Genomic DNA, 19996 nt, shown 5'->3' with positions numbered 1-19996 from the left:
AAAGCAACCAAAGAAATTATATATATAAAGATTGGAAAAACATACAACGAATTAATTGACGTTGGTTGATACATCAGATTTCTATGCTTATATATAAATGTATGAGGCCAGCTTTTATAATTTTGAAAATCAATTTTTTCGTAATAAAATTGTAATACAAAATTGCTGTCACCCAGTGGCACGAAATCAACATTACTGGGTGACAAAAAATCAACGCTGGGTAGCATTTTTGTCACCCAGTTACAATGTTACACGAGGCCCTAGATGTATTACATGATTACGCATCAAAGTAGAATAGTTTTCAAGAGTGCAGTTGTTCTTTAAGACCAATTGTGATGTAATAATTATTGTAGTATATCCTGAGTTTAATTTTATTACTATCATCGAATGGTATAACATTTCTTTTAAGATCTGTTTAAGGACCACTTCGTCAATTATATGCCGTTGACATATATTTTCTCTAATATAAGATTATGTCGTTGTCATTGTTGATTTTAATTATATTGCTACCTTGTAGTCCCGGGCATGACATAAAACTGCATCCACGCTGCCTTGCTTATAACTGGTGTTGTGACAGGATGGGTATGCCATCACAAAAAAAACAACGGCCCCTAGTCCCCAGCATGTCTTAAGTGGTCAAGGGGTGCTAAGAATCCCTGGGAAGTATGCAATAGCGGAGGGATGTTGCAGAAAAGTTCTGTGGCCCCTATATGGTACTTAGACTTAGAACGCTCATGGAAATCGCAGAAATGCTCGAGCGTAGAAGAATTGACATCTGCTGCCTTCAGGAGACCAAATGGTAATACCAAATCAAAAGGGGTCTGTTATATCAACTCAGACAAAGAAAAATATAAACTATTCTGGAATGATCAAAAGACGGCCAAAAATGGTGTTGGAATTTTAGTCAAAGAACCGCTAGCCCAAGAAGTACAGGATATTAAAAGTTTTAACTCACGTCTCATGTGGATCAAGCTTCGCCTAGAAAAGCAGACAATGACTATTTTTTCTGCATACGCACCACAGACAGGCAAATCAGAAGTAATGAAAAATGACTTCTGGGCTGCGTTCTCTAACACCATCTTAACAATACAATTTGGCTATGGAGAACGGAATGAAGATGGCAACCGCATCCTTGAGTTTGCTGAAAGCCACGGGTTTTGTTTACTGAACACATATTTTAGAAAAAGGTTGGAACATCTCATATACAAAAGTGGACCATCAGCCATGCAAATTGATTTCTTTGCTGTCAAGCAACAACACCGAAGGCTATTCAAAAACGTCAAAGTTTTACCTGGCGAATGGTTTGCAGTGGATATTGAAGAATTGAACCGATAAAATTTGTCTTCTGTTTTTGAGTGACAAAGAAGATTCAAATGGATTGGCATTGTCATTTAGGATGTGATAGTCTGGTGTCATACTGACAAATTAAAAACAATTGAAACAATGTTTTATTGATTTTTAATTTACAATATTTGCCTTTTTTTATTATTTAAATTAGTTTTCTAATTTTTGCTGGTCATATTTCTGTTTGTGCTGGGTATTATTAAAATAGTTGGATGGCGTGCTTGCTAGTTGGTTTCACGTTTACCGTATGGATTGTTTGATTGTCCCATGAGTCCTGGGCATGACATAAAACTGCATTCATGCTGCCTTGCGTGCTTTTGAGCAAAAGACTAGGCTCACCGCTTATAACTGGTGGTTGTCGTCAGGATGGGTGTCTGGATGTAAAAATTTTCCCCAAAATTATTTCATGCCATCACAAATAAAAACAACGGCTCCTAGTCCCCAGCAGGCCTTAAGTGGTCAAGGGGTGTTAAGAATCTCTGAGAAGTATGCAATAGCGGAGGGATGTTGCAGAAAAATTCAGAATGGCCCCTCTATGGTACTTAGACTTGGAACGCTCAGTTTTGGATCACTGACTGGCCGCAGCATGGAAATCGCAGAAATGCTCGAGCGTAGAAGGATTGACATCTGCTGCCTTCGGGAGACTCAATGGAAATCGAATGGTGTCTGTCATATCAACTCAGACAATGAAATATATAAAGTATTCTAGAATGGTCAAAAGACGGTCAAATATGGTGTTGGAATTTTTGCCAAAAAACCGCTAGCTCAAGAAGTACTAGATATTATAAAGATTAATTTACGTCTCATCAAGCTTCTTCTAGAAAAGCAAAAAATGACTGTTTTTTCTGCATACGCACCACAGACAGGCGAATCGATATCACGATAAAACGATATCATCAGCATATATTAGATTCCAAATGTCACCAGTGCGTATCGGTTTTGTGATTTCGTCCATCACAGTTATAAATAACAGTGGACTGAGAATCGAGCCTTGGAAATGGATACAACTGATCGTCTAATTTGGCGCAAAAAAAAAGTTGATGCAAAGAAAACAACGTCCTACCTCGGGAAACTAGGTCTCTGGACGCTAAATGAAGATTGATTGATTGATTGATTGATTGATTGATTGATTAGAATATTATTTGCTGGCCGAATTAGAAGTCTCTTGCCTGTTCGCTTTCATTGATCACAATTGCCTTTCTTTTCAAGTCAACTGCGCTACTTGTAATTTACCGAAAGTTACAATCAGTTTAATTCATCCCTAGATCGTTAATGTAATTGTTGGTAGTACAATTATAAGCTGGTGAGATGATGTTAAGATTATGTATAGCTATTACTGGTTCGGTCAGATACCTTTTTTACTCCTCCGGCTTGTTGTATAATTTTAATTGTGTTGTTCTCAATTGTCACTTGGAAGCGTTTTACTTCATTAGGTGCTGAACTATTGGCTGTTAATAATTCGGCTATGTTGCTCCAATTTTCTAATCAGTTCTTCAATAGGATTCGCAAAATCAAAATCATCAGGATCATTACCTACGTTTATCAGAGCATCTCAGGCAGTTTATAAAACTGCTTTCACCCATTTTGTGCCGATTTTTCGTTTCCACAGTTCCTTCCTCAAATTAGTTGTATTGTCTTCTTCTAATGCTAATATTTGTCAAAATAATAAGACTCGTATTTTTTTAGTTTAATTAACTAAAAAGTAATTTTTTTACTTAAGCATTGAATTCATAGCCTGGCAATCAAAGCCAGAAAACGCTACAAAAATGAAAGTGTGGACCACTTACATGAAAATTTTTCATAATTAAAACTATTAAAATATAAATATGATGTCAGAAAATTTTAGGTAGGCAACTGATTGTGATTATGTTTTGTTGCCAAAAAATTAAAAAAATCGTGACTCAAATTTATAAATTTTTTAGCCAAGTCAAATCAAGTTGGTCAATAGCATGTTAAGCCAAGAAATGTTTTAAAAGTGAATTCGACTCTCAGGCAAATTTCCCATTTATTTACATTCGGTGCTCCACCAAAGTTATAGATTTTTTCAGTGTATACAGTGAGTACAACTAATTCATAAATGAAATTGCAAAATTTCAATTTATCCATTAATTTTCAAAAAAGTTTATAAACATTATTCAAAATACTTTTTTGTTGTCATCTTTATCGGTATCAACAGAAGAAGATATATCATTCCAAATGTTTTTTAAATCCGTCACCGATGATTTATTATTTACAGCTCCAATGGTTTCGTTAATGTTTGCACCTAGTTACAAGAACCAATATAAAATTAATTAAATAACTGCTTACAGCATCATTCAAAATCTCACATAAATGCACACACACACAAATAAATAAAAGGGGTATATAAATAAAAATCGGAGGATTTCATGGAGGGAGAGTTGGAGAAGTTGAAATACTGTTTCAAAACGATAATTATTGGTGAATGCAACGTCTAGCGAATTGATATGATTAAGGATTTATTTAAATTTATATATATATATATAACAAATTTGTATATATATTAAAAATAGATTTGTATATGTATATTTGTATATGTATCATCATCGATAAACCGATCGGGACTGTGCACGTTGAAGGATGCATGACGTCGTCTTCGCTTACGATGGTTTGGTCATGTGAAGCGAAGCGAAAACGATACAATAATTTCCGTTACTGGTGTCTGGCACCCACCCAAGAGGTCGCCCAAAGAAGTCCTGAACGCAGACCTTACAGGAGGACTTGAAGGCACTTGGTCTCAAGGAGACAGACGCAATGGATAGATCGGCTTGGAGACAGAAGATGATGAATGGAATAAAAAAGACCGACCAACAACGGATGGAGACTATAAACGAGGATTGATTGATTGATTGATATAGATATATTGATGAAATTTACAGCATGTTCCTAGTAGTTAGGTTCCTGTTTAATTTTTCGCTTTTTCTAGCAGTTGATCGTAATTCATTGTCCTTGACGAATAAAAAACCAAAATACATACTTCCATCAATATTCAACAACGAATCACTACTGCCCTTCTAACTCGAAGAATTAAAAGTAATAACATCAATCGGGTCACCAGCAATGACGATGATGGCAATAATAATAACAACAACAATAAAACAACAACAACAATAATGTCAATAGTAATAATAACAATTATAACAACAACAACAATGGGAACACATTTTATTTCTTTCTAAAAACAAGTATATATATATGTATATATATATATATATATATATATATATATACATACATACATGTATATATATGTCCTAGTCCTAACTCGAAGAATTAAAAGCAATAACATCAATCGGGTCACCAGCAATGACGATGATGGCAATAATAATAACAACAACAATAAAACAACAACAACAATAATGTCAATAGTAATAATAACAATTATAACAACAACAACAATGGGAACACATTTTATTTCTTTCTAAAAACAAGTATATATATATATATATATATATATATATATATATATATATATACATATATATATATGTCCTAGTCCTAACTCGAAGAATTAAAAGCAATAACATCAATCGGGTCACCAGCAATGACGATGATGGCAATAATAATAACAACAACAATAAAACAACAACAACAATAATGTCAATAGTAATAATAACAATTATAACAACAACAACAATGGGAACACATTTTATTTCTTTCTAAAAACAAGTATATATATATATATATATATATATATATATATATATATATATATATATATGTATATATATATACATATATATATATATATATATATATATATCATTTTATTTAGCAAAAACTAGGAGATCAAATAAGCGAGCTTATGCAGATCACCTTAAACTAAAATTGCTCAAATTAAGTCAAACAGAATAAAAAAAATACCTAAAATAAATATATATATAAATATATCTATATATATGCTTGAAAAAAAGGTAAAAAAAGACGGTGAAACTAAAAATCATCTAGAAACTTTCCACAACATAACTAGAAACTAGATAACTAGAAACCTTCTAGATAACAACATGAAAATTTTATACAACAATCAACAACATTACAACCTAAGAATCTCAGAAGCCATTTTAATCGAATTCAAAAAACTTTCCATCGATATTCAACAACGAATTACAACTGCACTTCCAACTCGAAAAATTAACAATAGTAACGTCAATCGGGTTCACCAGCAAGCAATCCAGCAATGACGATAACGATAACAACAACAACAATAAAACAACAACAACAATAATAATAATATAAATAGTAATAAAACAATTATAATAACAACAACAATGGGAACACATTTTATTTCTTTCCAAAAACACGCATAAATAAAATATAATTATAATGTTCAAAGATAAACACCTTGCTCCTTGTAAATGAAAGTGCAAGGTGTCGGAAAGCAACAAACCGAATCATATGTTATTTCGTTAACAGAATATACCATACGAGAAAGAAATTACAGTTAGAATTATAGAAGAATCTGTTACAAATTGTTGACAAATTGTTTATTAAAAATGCCTTTTGGAGATATTTAGAATGTTTACAATGATTATCATTTTCTTTCACGGTTTATCCATGTATTTGTTGATTTTATACTGTTTTGAACTGGTGTTACAAACAGTAAACTCTAGGATTTTTTTTATCATTTTTTAACAGTATTCCAACTCGGATAATAACATAATATAATTATCCGGTTCATCCCGCAGCGCCAGTTCTGCTTGCCAAAAGTGGCCCACTTAGCACTCGCATTCGTTATGGTCCGGCTCTGATCAAGCCAGTCGGACTTACTACCCATTTAAAGTTTGAGAATAGGTTGAGGTCGTTTCGTCCCCAAGGCCTCTAATCATTCGCTTTATCGGATAAAAATGCAACAGCACGCAAGGCAGTAGTACAAATTTAGACGAATAAGTAAATAAATAAATAAAATAACGGAGAAAAAAAGATGTTTAAACATGAAAAGTAAAATAAAATAAATAATAATAATTAAATAAATAAATAAAAATAAAGTAAATTGACAATAAAATGAAGTAATGGCATAAAAAGACAAATAAATAGACTACATGATGACTTAGTGAGTTAACGAGGTGATCGATAAATAAAAACTAGTTGTGTTAATGATAAAGATTTATTGAGTGTGTATATGTTGAGGTGTCTTGTGATGAAGGTCTTTTCCAGATATGTAGACTAGGTGGCGAGTTGATAATTATGCTTGCGTTGACGAAGGTTGTGTGTTGTAGTTTTAATTGGTGGTAGTAGAGGATGGATGAATGGTTGTTATTTTCTACTTTCTTGAACAGTCTTGAATCGAGTGTGTTGAATAGGATAATGATGCAGTAGATAGTTGAAGCGGATTAGTTTTTTTTATGAGAGATTGTAGTTGCTGAAGTTGTTGTGTAGCAAAATCAGAGCAGGAGGGAGCTGCATATTTGATGTGTGAGATTAAGAGTGATTCAGTGATGTCGAATAATTTGATGCCTCTGAGACCATGTGGGAGGAGTGTTTTGAGTGCGTAAAATGTCTGAAAGCCTTTTGTGATGATATGAGGTGCTATATTAAGTGTGGAAGTGAATGTGATGCCTAATATTTTTAATTGACTTGTGCGAGTGATCGATGGGTGTTCTGGAGGTAATGTCGTTTTCTTACGGCTATTGTGAATGATGAGTTCGAATGATTTATTGAGGTTATTGACAGATTGCATCGTTTTGACCATGTATTTAATGAGTCGAGTTCTGGTTGGATGGTGTTTGAGTTAGATGATGGGATAATAAGGTATGTGTCGTCAGCGTATTTGATGATGTGATTAGAACTATGAAAATTTTTGAGAGTAGAAGCATTGATGAAAAAAGTAGATGGTTCAAGGACAGAACCTTGAACTACGCTAGAATTAACAGGTAGAGTAGATGAAAGAGTAGAGCTAAAGAAAGTAGAATGACAGCTATTAGAAAGAAAATTTATTAAAATAATGTAAATGTTGTCAGGTAGAGGAAAGCTAACTTAGTTGAAAGTGAGAAGTGATTGAGAATGTCAAAAGCTTTAGAAAAATCGAGAGCAATAAGATGAACATAATTATTATTTTTAACGAAAAATGTTTTTGTGGAAGTAAGAGAGATGATGGCGGATGTAGATGAACCTGTAGGGCGAAATGCAAACTGATCTTGTAATAGTGGTTGAAACATGGATATTGAATTGGATATAACATAATATAGTATTATAATAATATAATATAATATAATTATTTGATTTTAAAAAATTAAAGATTCTGCTTATAATGATTACTGAAAAAAATATTATAGGGAATTGCTTGCAATGTAATAGGTCTAAAAATTGGAGGGTCTTGCGCATCAGATAAGACCGTCTTTCTGATAAGGCTTAATAGTAATGGGAACATCTTTTATTTTTCACCATAAAAATCATACAATGATAAATATAAATATATAATTATATATATATATATATATATATATATATATATATATATATAAGTTAATGTTAATTAAATAATGCGCAATGATAAAACCTGTAAAAATTGCATAAAACAATATTAAAGGTTAAGACCATTTTGCGCATTGTGAAGTTAAGTGCAGAACGGTGAAATATATTTAATTAGCATCATAGCTTGTTCCTGTCACAGTAAATGTCATACGATAATCTTATAACAGTGTTTATCAATTTATCATTAAATGATAGCGGCCATGGAACTTTAAACAGTGACAAATTAAAATTATTGTAAAAACCAATAGGCGTTCTTTCGAATGAGTTTATGACTATTGAACAATGTTTATAGTCTTTATTTAAACAACAATGCAAATTATTAGAGTATTTATTTCTCTTGTATTGCCTGGAGGATTCTAGATTGGTTAGATTGGTTTCATCGCACACAGTTAATTCTAGAATTTCAATTTTGTTATTTTGAAGTATGGCGATATCGGGTCGTTAAGTGTTGAATAATTGAGATATTGGGCGAATACTCTCAGACTCTAAATCTGCAAATATGCGGCAATTGGCCGGAGCGGATATTTTCAGCCAATTGATGATCCCGGCCAATATCTTGTTGTGTCTTTTGGTATATCTTGCCAGAGCGGATGCAGAAACTACGTGCTTATTTGTCTGTCGAGAATCACAGAGAGGGCATTGAGGGCTTTGCGTTTTACCCCATCTAAACAAATTTGCGTTAGTAGGCAACTGTTGGACTAAATACTTCCTAGCAAATTTGTAGAGGACTCCGGCAAGATTTTCCGTAGACTTTTACCAACGGAATATGTTGTTGGTTTTGATGAAATTTTTTATATTTAAAATTAGTGAATCTTGACTCTGCAGCGAGAAAACATGATTTAAGCTACATTCAATTCTTTTTTCTTCCAAATGACTAAGCGACGACTTTATTTGGCCATATTTTAAGAGCGTATTATCTACTTTAATAAAGTCGATCGTCAATCTTGGCAAAAACTGCTCATAGTACCATCATTCTTCCTCATTCCAAACGAACAACATTTATCGACTAATGGAAACTCTTTTATTTCAATCAAAGTCAATCTAATGAATGGAGGAAAATAAAATAATTAAAATATATACTAATGTAATAATATTCAATAAAACCACAATGCTCATTATCTATGACAAGTGCAAAACGGTGAAATATTCAAATTGGTTACGGATTGTTTCTATCGCAATAAATGGCATACGTCGATTTAATAACTGTATAAGTTAATTTGTTAATAAATGTAATCGGCCATGAATTCTTAATTGGAGACAAGTTTAAAACATTAAAAAAGCCAATCGGGGTGATTTCAAATGTTTCAAAACAATTAAACTGTTTTTAATGTCAGCCTTTAAACACAATTTCAAGTTATTTTCGTATTTCGATTGTTTGTAATTTTTTGATTTTATCAGATTTGTTTCATAGCACACCGTTAATTCGATGACTTCAATCTTGTGGTCGCGCAAAATGGCGATGTCTGGACGAAGAGTGTCGAACAGTTGCGATATTGGCAGGACTCCCTCCGAGACGATATCAGCGAATATCCGGCAGTCCGGCTGTCGACATGTCTTTAACCAACTGACGATCTCGGATAAAATTTTATTATGACGTTCAGTATATCTTGCTAACGCGACAACAGATCCACAGTTGGACACAACGTGTTTGTTAGTTTGTTGAGCGCCGCAAAGAGGACATAGGGAATTGTGTGTCTTTCCCCATCTGAGCAGATTGGCGTTGGTCGGCAATTGCTGTATAAGATATTTCCTGGCAAATTTGTAGAGAGTTTCTGAAACCAAATCTAATTGTTCGCGATGGTGATATTATCTCTGTTACTGATTTAACAATGGAACCCTGGCTCTGAAGCGACACAACATGATTGCAGTTGGCAGTTATCTGATCTTCCTTTAAATGTTTTAACGAATGAGTTGTTGTGTCTGTATCTGATAAAAAATTGTCCACCATTTTGTAGTCTATTAATGTTTCCCGCCAGAGACAGCGAGTTTCTGAGTTTCGGTTCACGCAGTATCCCTGAGTGAAACAATATTATGACCTGCTGTCTTCAATGGTAGCCCTAGAACCTCTGATACACAACCGCTAATTGGCATCGTTAGCCAATCTCTAACTGCCTCTGTCACCATGTTGTCCAAGTTATTTATTATCCACGTCAGTGAAAGATTATAGCTTCTCAATTCAAATTTTAATTGTGACGGGATAAATCTTCTTAAGACCTGGAGTTTCATTTGAGTGGAAACCTTTAGATCCGTTGTCCTCTTTAACAGTCTTGTTAATTTGGAAACCATTTCTTCTTTGGCCTTTGTGTCCTTTAGTTCCGCATCGTATATTTTACCCAGGTATTTGAATCCAGAGCCCAATTCAACGGGTGGAATGGGAATGTTGTCTATTGTCAACCTGGGCAAAAATTGGCCATAATAATAATAATAATAACATTTATAATAATAATGGGAACATTCTTTTATTTACCGAAAAACAAAATCCAAATGGAATCCATCGAAAATTATTTATTAGAGTGTAAATAAATAAAATATAAAATATAATGTACGATCCTCTTATGCTCTTTGATCAACAAGTGCTTGAGAGTATAAAATATATATTTAAAATCGGTTAAGTAGTGTTTCTGTCACAATATATGCTATATGACGAGCTAATTACCACGTTAATCAATTTTTCATTAAAAGATTTCGGCCATAAAATTTTAAACAAAGTTAGATTAAAATTGTTAAAAAAACTCACAGGTGATATTTCAAATGAGTTAATAAATTAGCGAACAGTTATTGTAGACTGAATTTAAGTTCAATTTCAAGTTTTTATATTTTTGGCGGTTGTATTCACGTGAGGAAGCTAAGTTGGTTTCGTGGCAAATTGTAAGCTCTAAAATTTCGATTTTGTTTTTATGGAGAACAGCATTCTCCGCCAGCATTCTATCAACTTTTTCGAAATTAGTTGCTGTTTCGCACAACAGACAAACAGTTTCATAGACGCTGCTTGACTTTAAATAATTTCTGATTTTGACTTTTGTCTTTTTCAACGTGTCCTTTAATGAGATGATATTGTGACCACCATACCTTTTCGGCAGGGAAAGCACTTCGGACACACAGCCACTGATTGGCGTAGTCAGCCATTGTCTAACGTTTTCAACGATTAAGCCATCAAGGTTTGTCGAGACCCATGTTGATGAAAAGTTATAATTTCGAAATTCAAATTGCAGCTGAGAATCGCCTAAGAATATGTAGTTTTTGCTGAGGAGTGACGTTCAAATTCGTGGTGGTCTCCAGTAGTTTAGTTAAATTTGTTTTAATTGACTCTCTAGCATTTTTGTCGTTGCACTCGTAATCATATAATTTGCCCAAATATATGAAACTGTTCCCAATCTCGACGTTTGGAATGGCCGTATTTTGAACAGTTAACTTTGGTAGAAACTGTTGATACTTTCCGTTTTTCTTCCTCATACCAAAAGAGTGACATTTGTCTATTCTCATCTACATGTTCGACCACGTGCACCACTATCAATTTTTGTGCACTTTCAGAACTATGTGAAACTATAGCTGAATCATCAGCAAACTGAAACCAGGATCTAATCTTTAAACCCGCAGTTGGTCCCCAGAAATAGCCACAATTGGCATACTGCTCTGTATTGAGAACCTTCATCAGGGGGTTGAAGCATAAATTAAATATTAAAGGGGAGCACGGGTAACCCTGGAGCACCCCTTTTCTGACTGGCGTCAGTTCACTGTTGACAGATATTATTGTTGAATAATCAGAGTAAATTGATAATATTAGCGATTTCATTATTTGTGGTATTTGATGATATGAAAGGATCGAGTTGATTAACAGGTTACTAACTTCGCCGAACGCATTCTTGAGGTCTAGCAGTGCGGCGATTATTGTTCTTTGGTGTTTTTTGCATCCTTCATCAGGTGGGTCAACATTTGGGAATGCTCCAATGAACCGTCCACCTTCGGATAGAAACCTTTTTAAATATTGGTATTGGTGAATTTATTTTGTTGTAGAAAATTGTAAAGTCTATTTTTTATTAGAGTTGAAAATATTTTGTAGCCGGTTGATTGAAGGGTTATAGGACGAAAATTAGCCAGGTCGTTGGGATCCCCTTTTTTGTAGATTAAAGCTTATTTCCAACAATTTGGTATCGTAGATGATGCCCAGCATTTTAACCGTAACTTATGGAGAAAGGTTCTAAGAATTGGACATCTTTTGAAAGCTATTATCGATATTTGATCCAATGGACACGGAGAGGCGCGAGATTTACTTCTACGAACAATGTTTGAAACTTCTTCGTATGCTGGAGGACCGACATCACCACCGAATGAGGGCAACGACAAAGACGGGATCCAGTCCGGAATGTTGTAATTACATTTGTCGTCGGCTTTCATAGCGCTGTAGAAGAAATCGCTCCCTTTTTCAACATCGAATGATGGGGGTGTTGTTGTGGTGGGCGAGAAAATTTGTTTACATGCTTTCCAAAAGTTCTTTGATAGTTGAATTGAAACGTCGGATTGATCAGCCGATTTACCTGGACGCTTCGAGTGGTGAAGCTTGGACCTTATCAATTTGCTGACAGCAATTATGTCATTGTTGAACGAGTTGTTGTTGGTCCGAGAATTTTCAAATTCTTTAATTTCTTTTTGAGTTGTTTAATGACGGAATTTTGATTTGTTGATGTTTTGGGTTTAACTGTTCCAAACGTATTGGCGAAGTAGTTGTAGATTGTGTTTTGGAAGGTTGAGGTAAAATGGTTAATATCCTCAACAACACATAAGTCCACAAATTTCTGATGAAAATATGCGTTAGCCTCAGCCCATTGGCCTTGCGTTTTTGGCAGTTTAATACCCGGAAGTGAGTTTGGAGTTGCTGAGGACGTAGTTGTGTGTTAAAACTGCTGGAGCTCGTTTTCTGATTTAGTTGTTTCGACGTCCGGTACGGTTGTTTTCAGCGATTTGAACATTTTGCAAGTTCGACGGTTCATTAGTAATCCCTTTCTCCCTTTGCAGTATTTACCACATTCACACCGCAACATATTATCAGAATTATTATCAATATCATTAATTATATTGTTAATATCTGTTAAAATGATATGAGAAATTTTAATATTTTCTTTCATAGAAACCTTCAATCTAGTAGATTCGTGCATAGTATTTTTCATACAGCGACAGGAGTGTCTATTTACGAATTTAAAATTATTGAAACAATAAGGGCATTTCGTCGCATTTACATTATTTAAAAATTTAAAAACTAGAATTAGGAAAAGAATTAATTTAAAATTTAATTGTTTATTAAAACCCATACTAAAATAGAACGCCATTATGCTCTCAATTTCCCTAACACTACCAACCAAAAATTAAAATATATTAAAACCCTTAAAATCAAGTTATTGCAATAAAACAGTAAGCAACGTTAAAACGGCTCTCTTGTTTCAATACAAGCGCAATAATATAATAATAATAAATTGAATTAATTTCGCGCCTCACAATTTTGACGCTGTTGTTGCTACCTGGACATTATCGTTCAAATTTAAAAAATTTTTCAAGTTATTCGTTAATAAAATTTTTCATTAAAATTTCATGTTCCTTTTTCGAATTTATTTGAATATATTTTTAATAATATTAAAACTACTATTCTAAACCAATAAATAATGCACTGAGGATGACAGTTTAACGTCGAAATAAATCTATCTTCGATAATTTCAATAAAAAGTTTGTTAATAATTTTCAATTTTGAACAGACTTAATTTTGTCGATAAAAATTTACTAAGACAAATTGAAAAATTCGAATATAAGTTGATCATCACTAATAAATCGGAAATATTTATATTGTCAAAAATTTGGTCTTCTACCAGAATATAAGAATTTGGGTATATATTAGGAATGCACCAAAGTTCGGCCTCTGCTCTGGCCAAAATTCGTCTTTTTTTCAAATCTGGTGGCCGCATTTAGGGCCGGATTTAAGCGTCTATCAACATTTAAAAATGTTATGAATATAAAAAATTTTTTTATTGAATTCAATTAATTTCATGTCAATAAGTTAAAGGCTAAGCAATTAAGCATACATGATACATAATAACAACATCACTAGTTGTGAGGTGAGCTGGACAATTTTCTTTATGCTATAACATGGGTTATGCATAAATTATAAGCTGTTCTTTGTGTAAAGAATTTGGCGTATCACACAGCTTATTTATATATTTGAATTAACTATTTGCTTAGTGTTATTTTTTGATGTTCAACATGTAGATAACCGTAAATGTGAGTATTTTTTCTAACGTATGTAAAATGGTAACTAAAATACGACCCTGGCTGGTTTTTGAAAAACCTAAATCCGGTGTATATATATATATATATGTATATTATATATATATATATAAGTAGATTAAGTAAATTAAGCGTCAACCCCTCTGTTGCCATTGAGCTTCAAGCTGAAGCCAAGAAAACACGAGGTAGTTTTCAAAGTAAGCTACTCACTGAGGAGATGAAGGATGCGGCGAAGCAACTTAGGGAGAATAAAGATATCGTAATAAGACGCGCAGATAAATCTGCACAATATGTCATTATCGACCGAGCCGATTACCATGAAAAACTCAATGATGTTCTCAATGATACAAAAAAGTTCCAAGTAACAAAAATAGATCCCACTCCTCAACTAAAAACTAAACTAAACACAATAATCAAGAAGATAAGAAAGCACATCACCGATGACAAACTTCCATCACTTATAGGCAAATACTTTCCTGGCTATTTATATGGAAATATAAAAACGCATAAAAAGAATCATCCCATCCGACCAATTATTAGCCAAATTACAACTGTCACCTACCCTGCTGCAAAATTCTTGAACAAAATTCTAACCCCATATATTCCAAACAATTACACACTACAATCTTCTCGTGAATTTATTAATCTCCTCAGCATTAATAAACCATCCTCCAAATTTATTGCCTCTCTGGATGTTGAATCATTATTCACAAATGTACCAATTCATGATACAATCGACATAATTATCAACACCGTTTATCACTCAGATATGGTTCCATTGAACATACCGAAAGCACAACTGAAGTCCCTTCTTCAAATTTGCACTACTGAAGCACCATTCCACAGCCCCACAGGCAAACTTTACAAGCAAATCGATGGTGTCGCTATAGGTTCCCCCCTTGGCGTCCTATTTGCCAGTTTTTACTTAGGACAGCTAGAGAATGAAACATTCAAAAACAATGCAAGTTTAAAACCAAATATCTACGCCAGATACGTGGATGATATCTTTGTCTCCTATAACGATCCTGAACAAATCACCCAACTTCTTGGTACCTTAAACAAGTCAAAACTTAGATTTACCATTGAAAGTGAAAAGGAACAACGTTTACCTTCCTCGATGTGCTGGTCACCCGTGGCGAAGAACGATTCAAAACTGCGGTCTATGTCAAAGAAACGAATACAGGAATTTGTTTGAATGGACAAAGTGAATGCACTGAACAATTTAAAGACAGCACAATAAAATCATTTGTGAACCGGGCATTCACACACTCTTCCGATATTGAAAATCGCGACGCTGAATTAAAGAGGGTCACTAACCTGCTTGTTATATATGAATATATGATATGAATTTAATTGCCCCTTTGACGGCTGTGCACGTCAACATGACTCATATATCGGGATTACTACTACCTCACTGACTAGAAGGCTTACGATGCATAAACAGAGTGGTGCTATCAAATCTCATTTGGACTCAACACACTCAATCACAATTAGCCGTGAAATCCTCGACAGCAACACCAAAGTAATATACCAGAACAACAACTACACGCATCTTAAAATTGCAGAAGCAGTCCTAATCGACATCAATAAACCAAAAATAAATATAAAACAAAAAATGACAACCTCACTTCCAACCCGGCGCTTAACCAACATCGAAAACAAAGAAGTAATAAAAACTAGCATCGTAAACAGTGACAAAGAAGAATATGATGCTATCGATGAAGAAAAGGAGACCAAAGAATTGACAATTAAGAAACCTGACACCTAATTCGCATCAAAGTTCAATTTTACAACACCAAAGTTAATTTTTACAAAGTCAATATTTCCCTATATATACAACAAGGAACACTGACGATGATTCATTCGGAATCGAAATATGGCCTTATTTGCAGCATGAATTCGAAAATTGAGTTTATTTTGAATTTTAATAAACTAAACGTTCACCAAAAAACTTTAGTGAGAAAAATCGAAAAAACGAACTACAAACATATTAACGCCAAACATTCGGTAGAATTTATAGAATTTATATATATATATATATATATATATATATATATATTATATATATATTTTTACAATATTCTATAAATTCTACCGAATGTTTGGCGTTAATATACATTCGGTAGAATTTATAGAATATTGTAAAAATTATGGTCTATTACCAACATATATATATATATATATAAACTATTCTGGAATGGTCAAAAGACGGCCAAAAATGGTGTTGGAATTTTTGTCAGAGAACCGCTAGCCCAAGAAGTACTGGATATTAAAAGGATTAATTGCCAATTTTCAAAAGTGGCGATCCGACTGTTTGGTAACTACCGACCAATTTCAACATTACCAGTATTTTCTAAAATATTTCAATAGAATGTGGAGTTTTTTAATTGAACATAGTGTGATTAATAAACACCAATACGGTTTTGTTCCGAAGTCCTCTACTGAGAAAGAGACAAGTGCAACTCTGCACTTGTCTCTTTTGGAGAAATTTGATAAAGGTAATTTCAGCTTAGGTGTGTTTATCGACCTGAAAAAGGCTTTTGATGTGATTGACCATGAAAGTCTGCTTCGAAAATTGTTTAAATATGGGTTTCGTGAAATTGTTCTTGATTGGTTCAGATCTTACTTAACTGATCGTAGTCAGTATGTTTCTATTGACAATGTTGTGTCATCCTCTTTAAGGATTCTAACAGGTGTCCCTCAGGGTCCCATATTGGGACCTTTGTTGTTTATAATATTTGTGAACGATATCTTTTCTGTATCCGATAGATGCACTGTGATGTTATTTGCTGACGATACCAGTATTTTTTTGTCAGGTAAGAGCCTGCCTGACTTATTCACGGAGATGAATAGCCAGCTTAGTGTGATTTATGATTGGTTTTTGTCCAATCGGCTGACAGTGAACATATCCAAGTCTTGTTATGTCATCTTTGGTCCCACTATAAAAACGAACAAGGTGTCCCTGAGTGGCTTGGAGCTGATTATCCAGGGCATATCTTTTCCACAGGTTCATTCGGTAAAATTTTTGGGAACTATTATACAAAGTGATCTGAAATGGAATGAGCACATCGACATGATGGTCCATAGGCTGTACCGTCCGGTTGGGATTCTGTTTAGAGTGAGACACAGGTTGAATGTCAAGTCAATGATCTTACTTTATTATTCTTTTTTTTTTCCACATTTGTTATATGGAAATGGGTTTTGGGGATTCGCCAGTAAATATTGGATCAATAAAGTTTTAGTGATGCAAAAACGTTTTATGCGAATAATTTTTTCTTTGAACTTTCGCGATCATACTGATGACGTGTTTTGTAACCATCAAATTTTTAGAATAGAACAATTACATAATTTTATTCTGCTGGTATTTGTTTATGAAATACTTATTAATAAAGATTATGAGCAGTTAAATTTTCTTGATAGGGTTCGGACAACTACCAGGCAACGTGGTCAATTGTTGTTAAAAAAATTTAAAACTTCCACCTACCAACGTAGTTGAACGTAGCTAGATAATAAGGGGTCCAAAATTATGGAATGATTTGGCCATGGATGGTCAAACACATCTGTCTTTGAAGGGATTTAAGCTATGTGCAAAAGACGCTGGGATGACATATGGGCGTGCTAATTGACTGTGTTTACGTATGACCTTCATTTTGTTGTGTGATTCAGTACTCTTTTATGAAATTTATTTGTTTATTAACGTGGTTGCTAAATGTATTTAACTAATTTTATGAATGTATTATTATTAGTCTATTATTGTAATTTTTTGTTTGATTTTAGTTATGGTGATCTTCGAAAGTACTTTTGTTACTTTTTTGATCTCCTGACTTTTTTTTCAAATAATTTGGAAGAAGTTATTCACGTCTTATGTGGATCAAGCTTGGCATAGAAAAGCAAACAATGATTATTTTTTCTGCATACGCACCACAGACAGGCGAATCAGAAGAGATGAAAAACGACTTCTGGACTGCATTCTCTGAAACCATCTCAACAATACCAAAATCTGAAACAATCCTGATTGGAGGCGATTTCAACGGCCACGTTAGAGAGAAAACTGATGGTTTTGACAACGTACATAGTAGTTTTGGCTATGGAGAACGGAATGAAGATGGCAACCGCATCCTTGAGTTTGCTGAAAGTTACGGGTTTTGTTTACTGAACACATATTTTAGAAAGAGGTTGAAACGTCTCATAACATACAAAAGTGGACCATCAGCCGCGCAAATTGATTTCTTCGCTGTCAAGCAACAACACCGAAGACTATTCAAAAATTTCAAAGTTATACCTGGCGAATCATGTGTCGCCCAACATAGACTTCTTGTGGCAGACCTGGTTGTCGAACTGTTAAAACACAAGTCTAAACAAATGCTTTGGAGAATCAAAACGAGATATATTTGTCAGCGGCTTTTCAATTTCTTCTTGCGAAAGAAGCTTTTTAAAATCGAAGCCAATTAGAGGTTATAATGAATTCTATAATGAATCAAGCAAAATGGTTTTGCAATCATATCAGTTGAAAACACATTATAGCATTAACATTTAATTTCGGGTATTTCTTCATTTTCTTATAGTTCATCAAACGTAATTGTAAAATTTGGCATCAGCTTCTAAAAGTTCATCTATCTCTAATCCAATAAAATGTGATAAATGAATGGCTACAAATTTTACATATACATTAGGCATTGATTCTCTCCTTTTCCTATAATCTTGAAAAAATTTATAAAGTGACTGAAATCATATTTCGTCTCAATTCTTGCTTCAATGTTAAAGCTTCATCATCACCTGGCTTTCTTAGACTTTTTTGGTTCAATTTTTTTCATGGGTATTTCCATTTCTTCACAAACTTCTGTAAAAAATTTCTATGCCTTTTCAACCAGTTTGTCGCGACGATCCTTGCAGGAAAAGTTTCAAAGCATCTAATTTTTCATTGGTTTTATCTGAACCAATTTCTCTATTTGTTGGTATTTTTGAAAAATGAAGATAAGAAAGAAATGAAGATAAATAAAAAAATTAAAATCTTGAATATTTATTTTTCATTAAAATTTGAGCTGAACTTTTGTATTTAAATTTTCTAATGTATCACATAATTTTTCTAGTGCCTCTACCAATTTCAACTAAGTGAGCATATTGCTCATTACAATTTTCACTGCATGATATTGCTCACTTACCAGGTTCCTGCTAGCCTTTTCGCATTCATCCTGATTGCTTCTGACAAAATATCAAGTCTATGAGTTGATGAAGAAAAGATGTTTTAAAGGCTTTCATTTATTCCAAAAAATGTTACCTTGGTTTAATTGCTTTCAGACGTGTTAATCCCGCTTAAATTAAGCGAATGATTAAAACAAGGTGCAAATAAAATATTCTGATTAATATGATGGATCCTGGCTTGTACTCCAGAATGAACACCTGACATTACTGAAACATTGTCATAATCTTGGCTTAATTGGTGTTGGTGAGGGGCATCAGGTGATGCGTCAAGCATTATCCCATAATACTTTGCTCTTTTTACCTCTTCAATTATTTTCTGATTTACAAAAATGAGATTGTTTTTGAACAAGATGAAATCAAGCTACAGTGGAGAGCTACTTCAACCGTCTGTTAATCGAAAAAAATCCCATCAATGTTAACTTTGACGCTCCACCCATCGAAGGTCCGATTCCAGACATCGAACAAGATATTCTGGAATGAGTTGTATACGTCTGTTAGAACACTCCCTGGAAATTGTTGAGAAAATCATTGAGAGAAAATTAACGTCGTGTATCACAATCGAAAATTATCAATTTGGTTTTCTAGCAGTGAAATCAACAATTGATGCAATTCACATCCTTTGGCAACTGCAAGAGAATTTATTGTTAATTTACCTTAAAATGGCTGTTTAACACTCAGTTAAAGGAATAAA

At 33.6% G+C, this 19996-nt stretch overlaps 1 protein-coding gene across 1 annotated transcript; it reads left to right on the top strand.

Moving 5' to 3' along the window:
* Positions 1-1879: 1879 nt before the first annotated feature.
* Positions 1880-18555, top strand: HELRODRAFT_70388 (hypothetical protein; the record flags this gene model as incomplete). Its single annotated transcript, XM_009031883.1, has 4 exons — positions 1880-2044; positions 16312-16401; positions 17980-18238; positions 18380-18555. 4 exons carry the CDS (start codon positions 1880-1882, stop codon positions 18553-18555), a joined length of 690 nt encoding a protein of 229 aa, XP_009030131.1.
* Positions 18556-19996: the final 1441 nt, after the last annotated feature.

The sequence above is a fragment of the Helobdella robusta genome, assembly GCF_000326865.2.
Source record: "Helobdella robusta unplaced genomic scaffold HELROscaffold_8, whole genome shotgun sequence".
Lineage (NCBI taxonomy): Eukaryota > Metazoa > Annelida > Clitellata > Rhynchobdellida > Glossiphoniidae > Helobdella > Helobdella robusta.
Note: the sequence above shows the minus strand (reverse complement) of the source record. Positions and strands in the feature narration are given on the sequence as shown.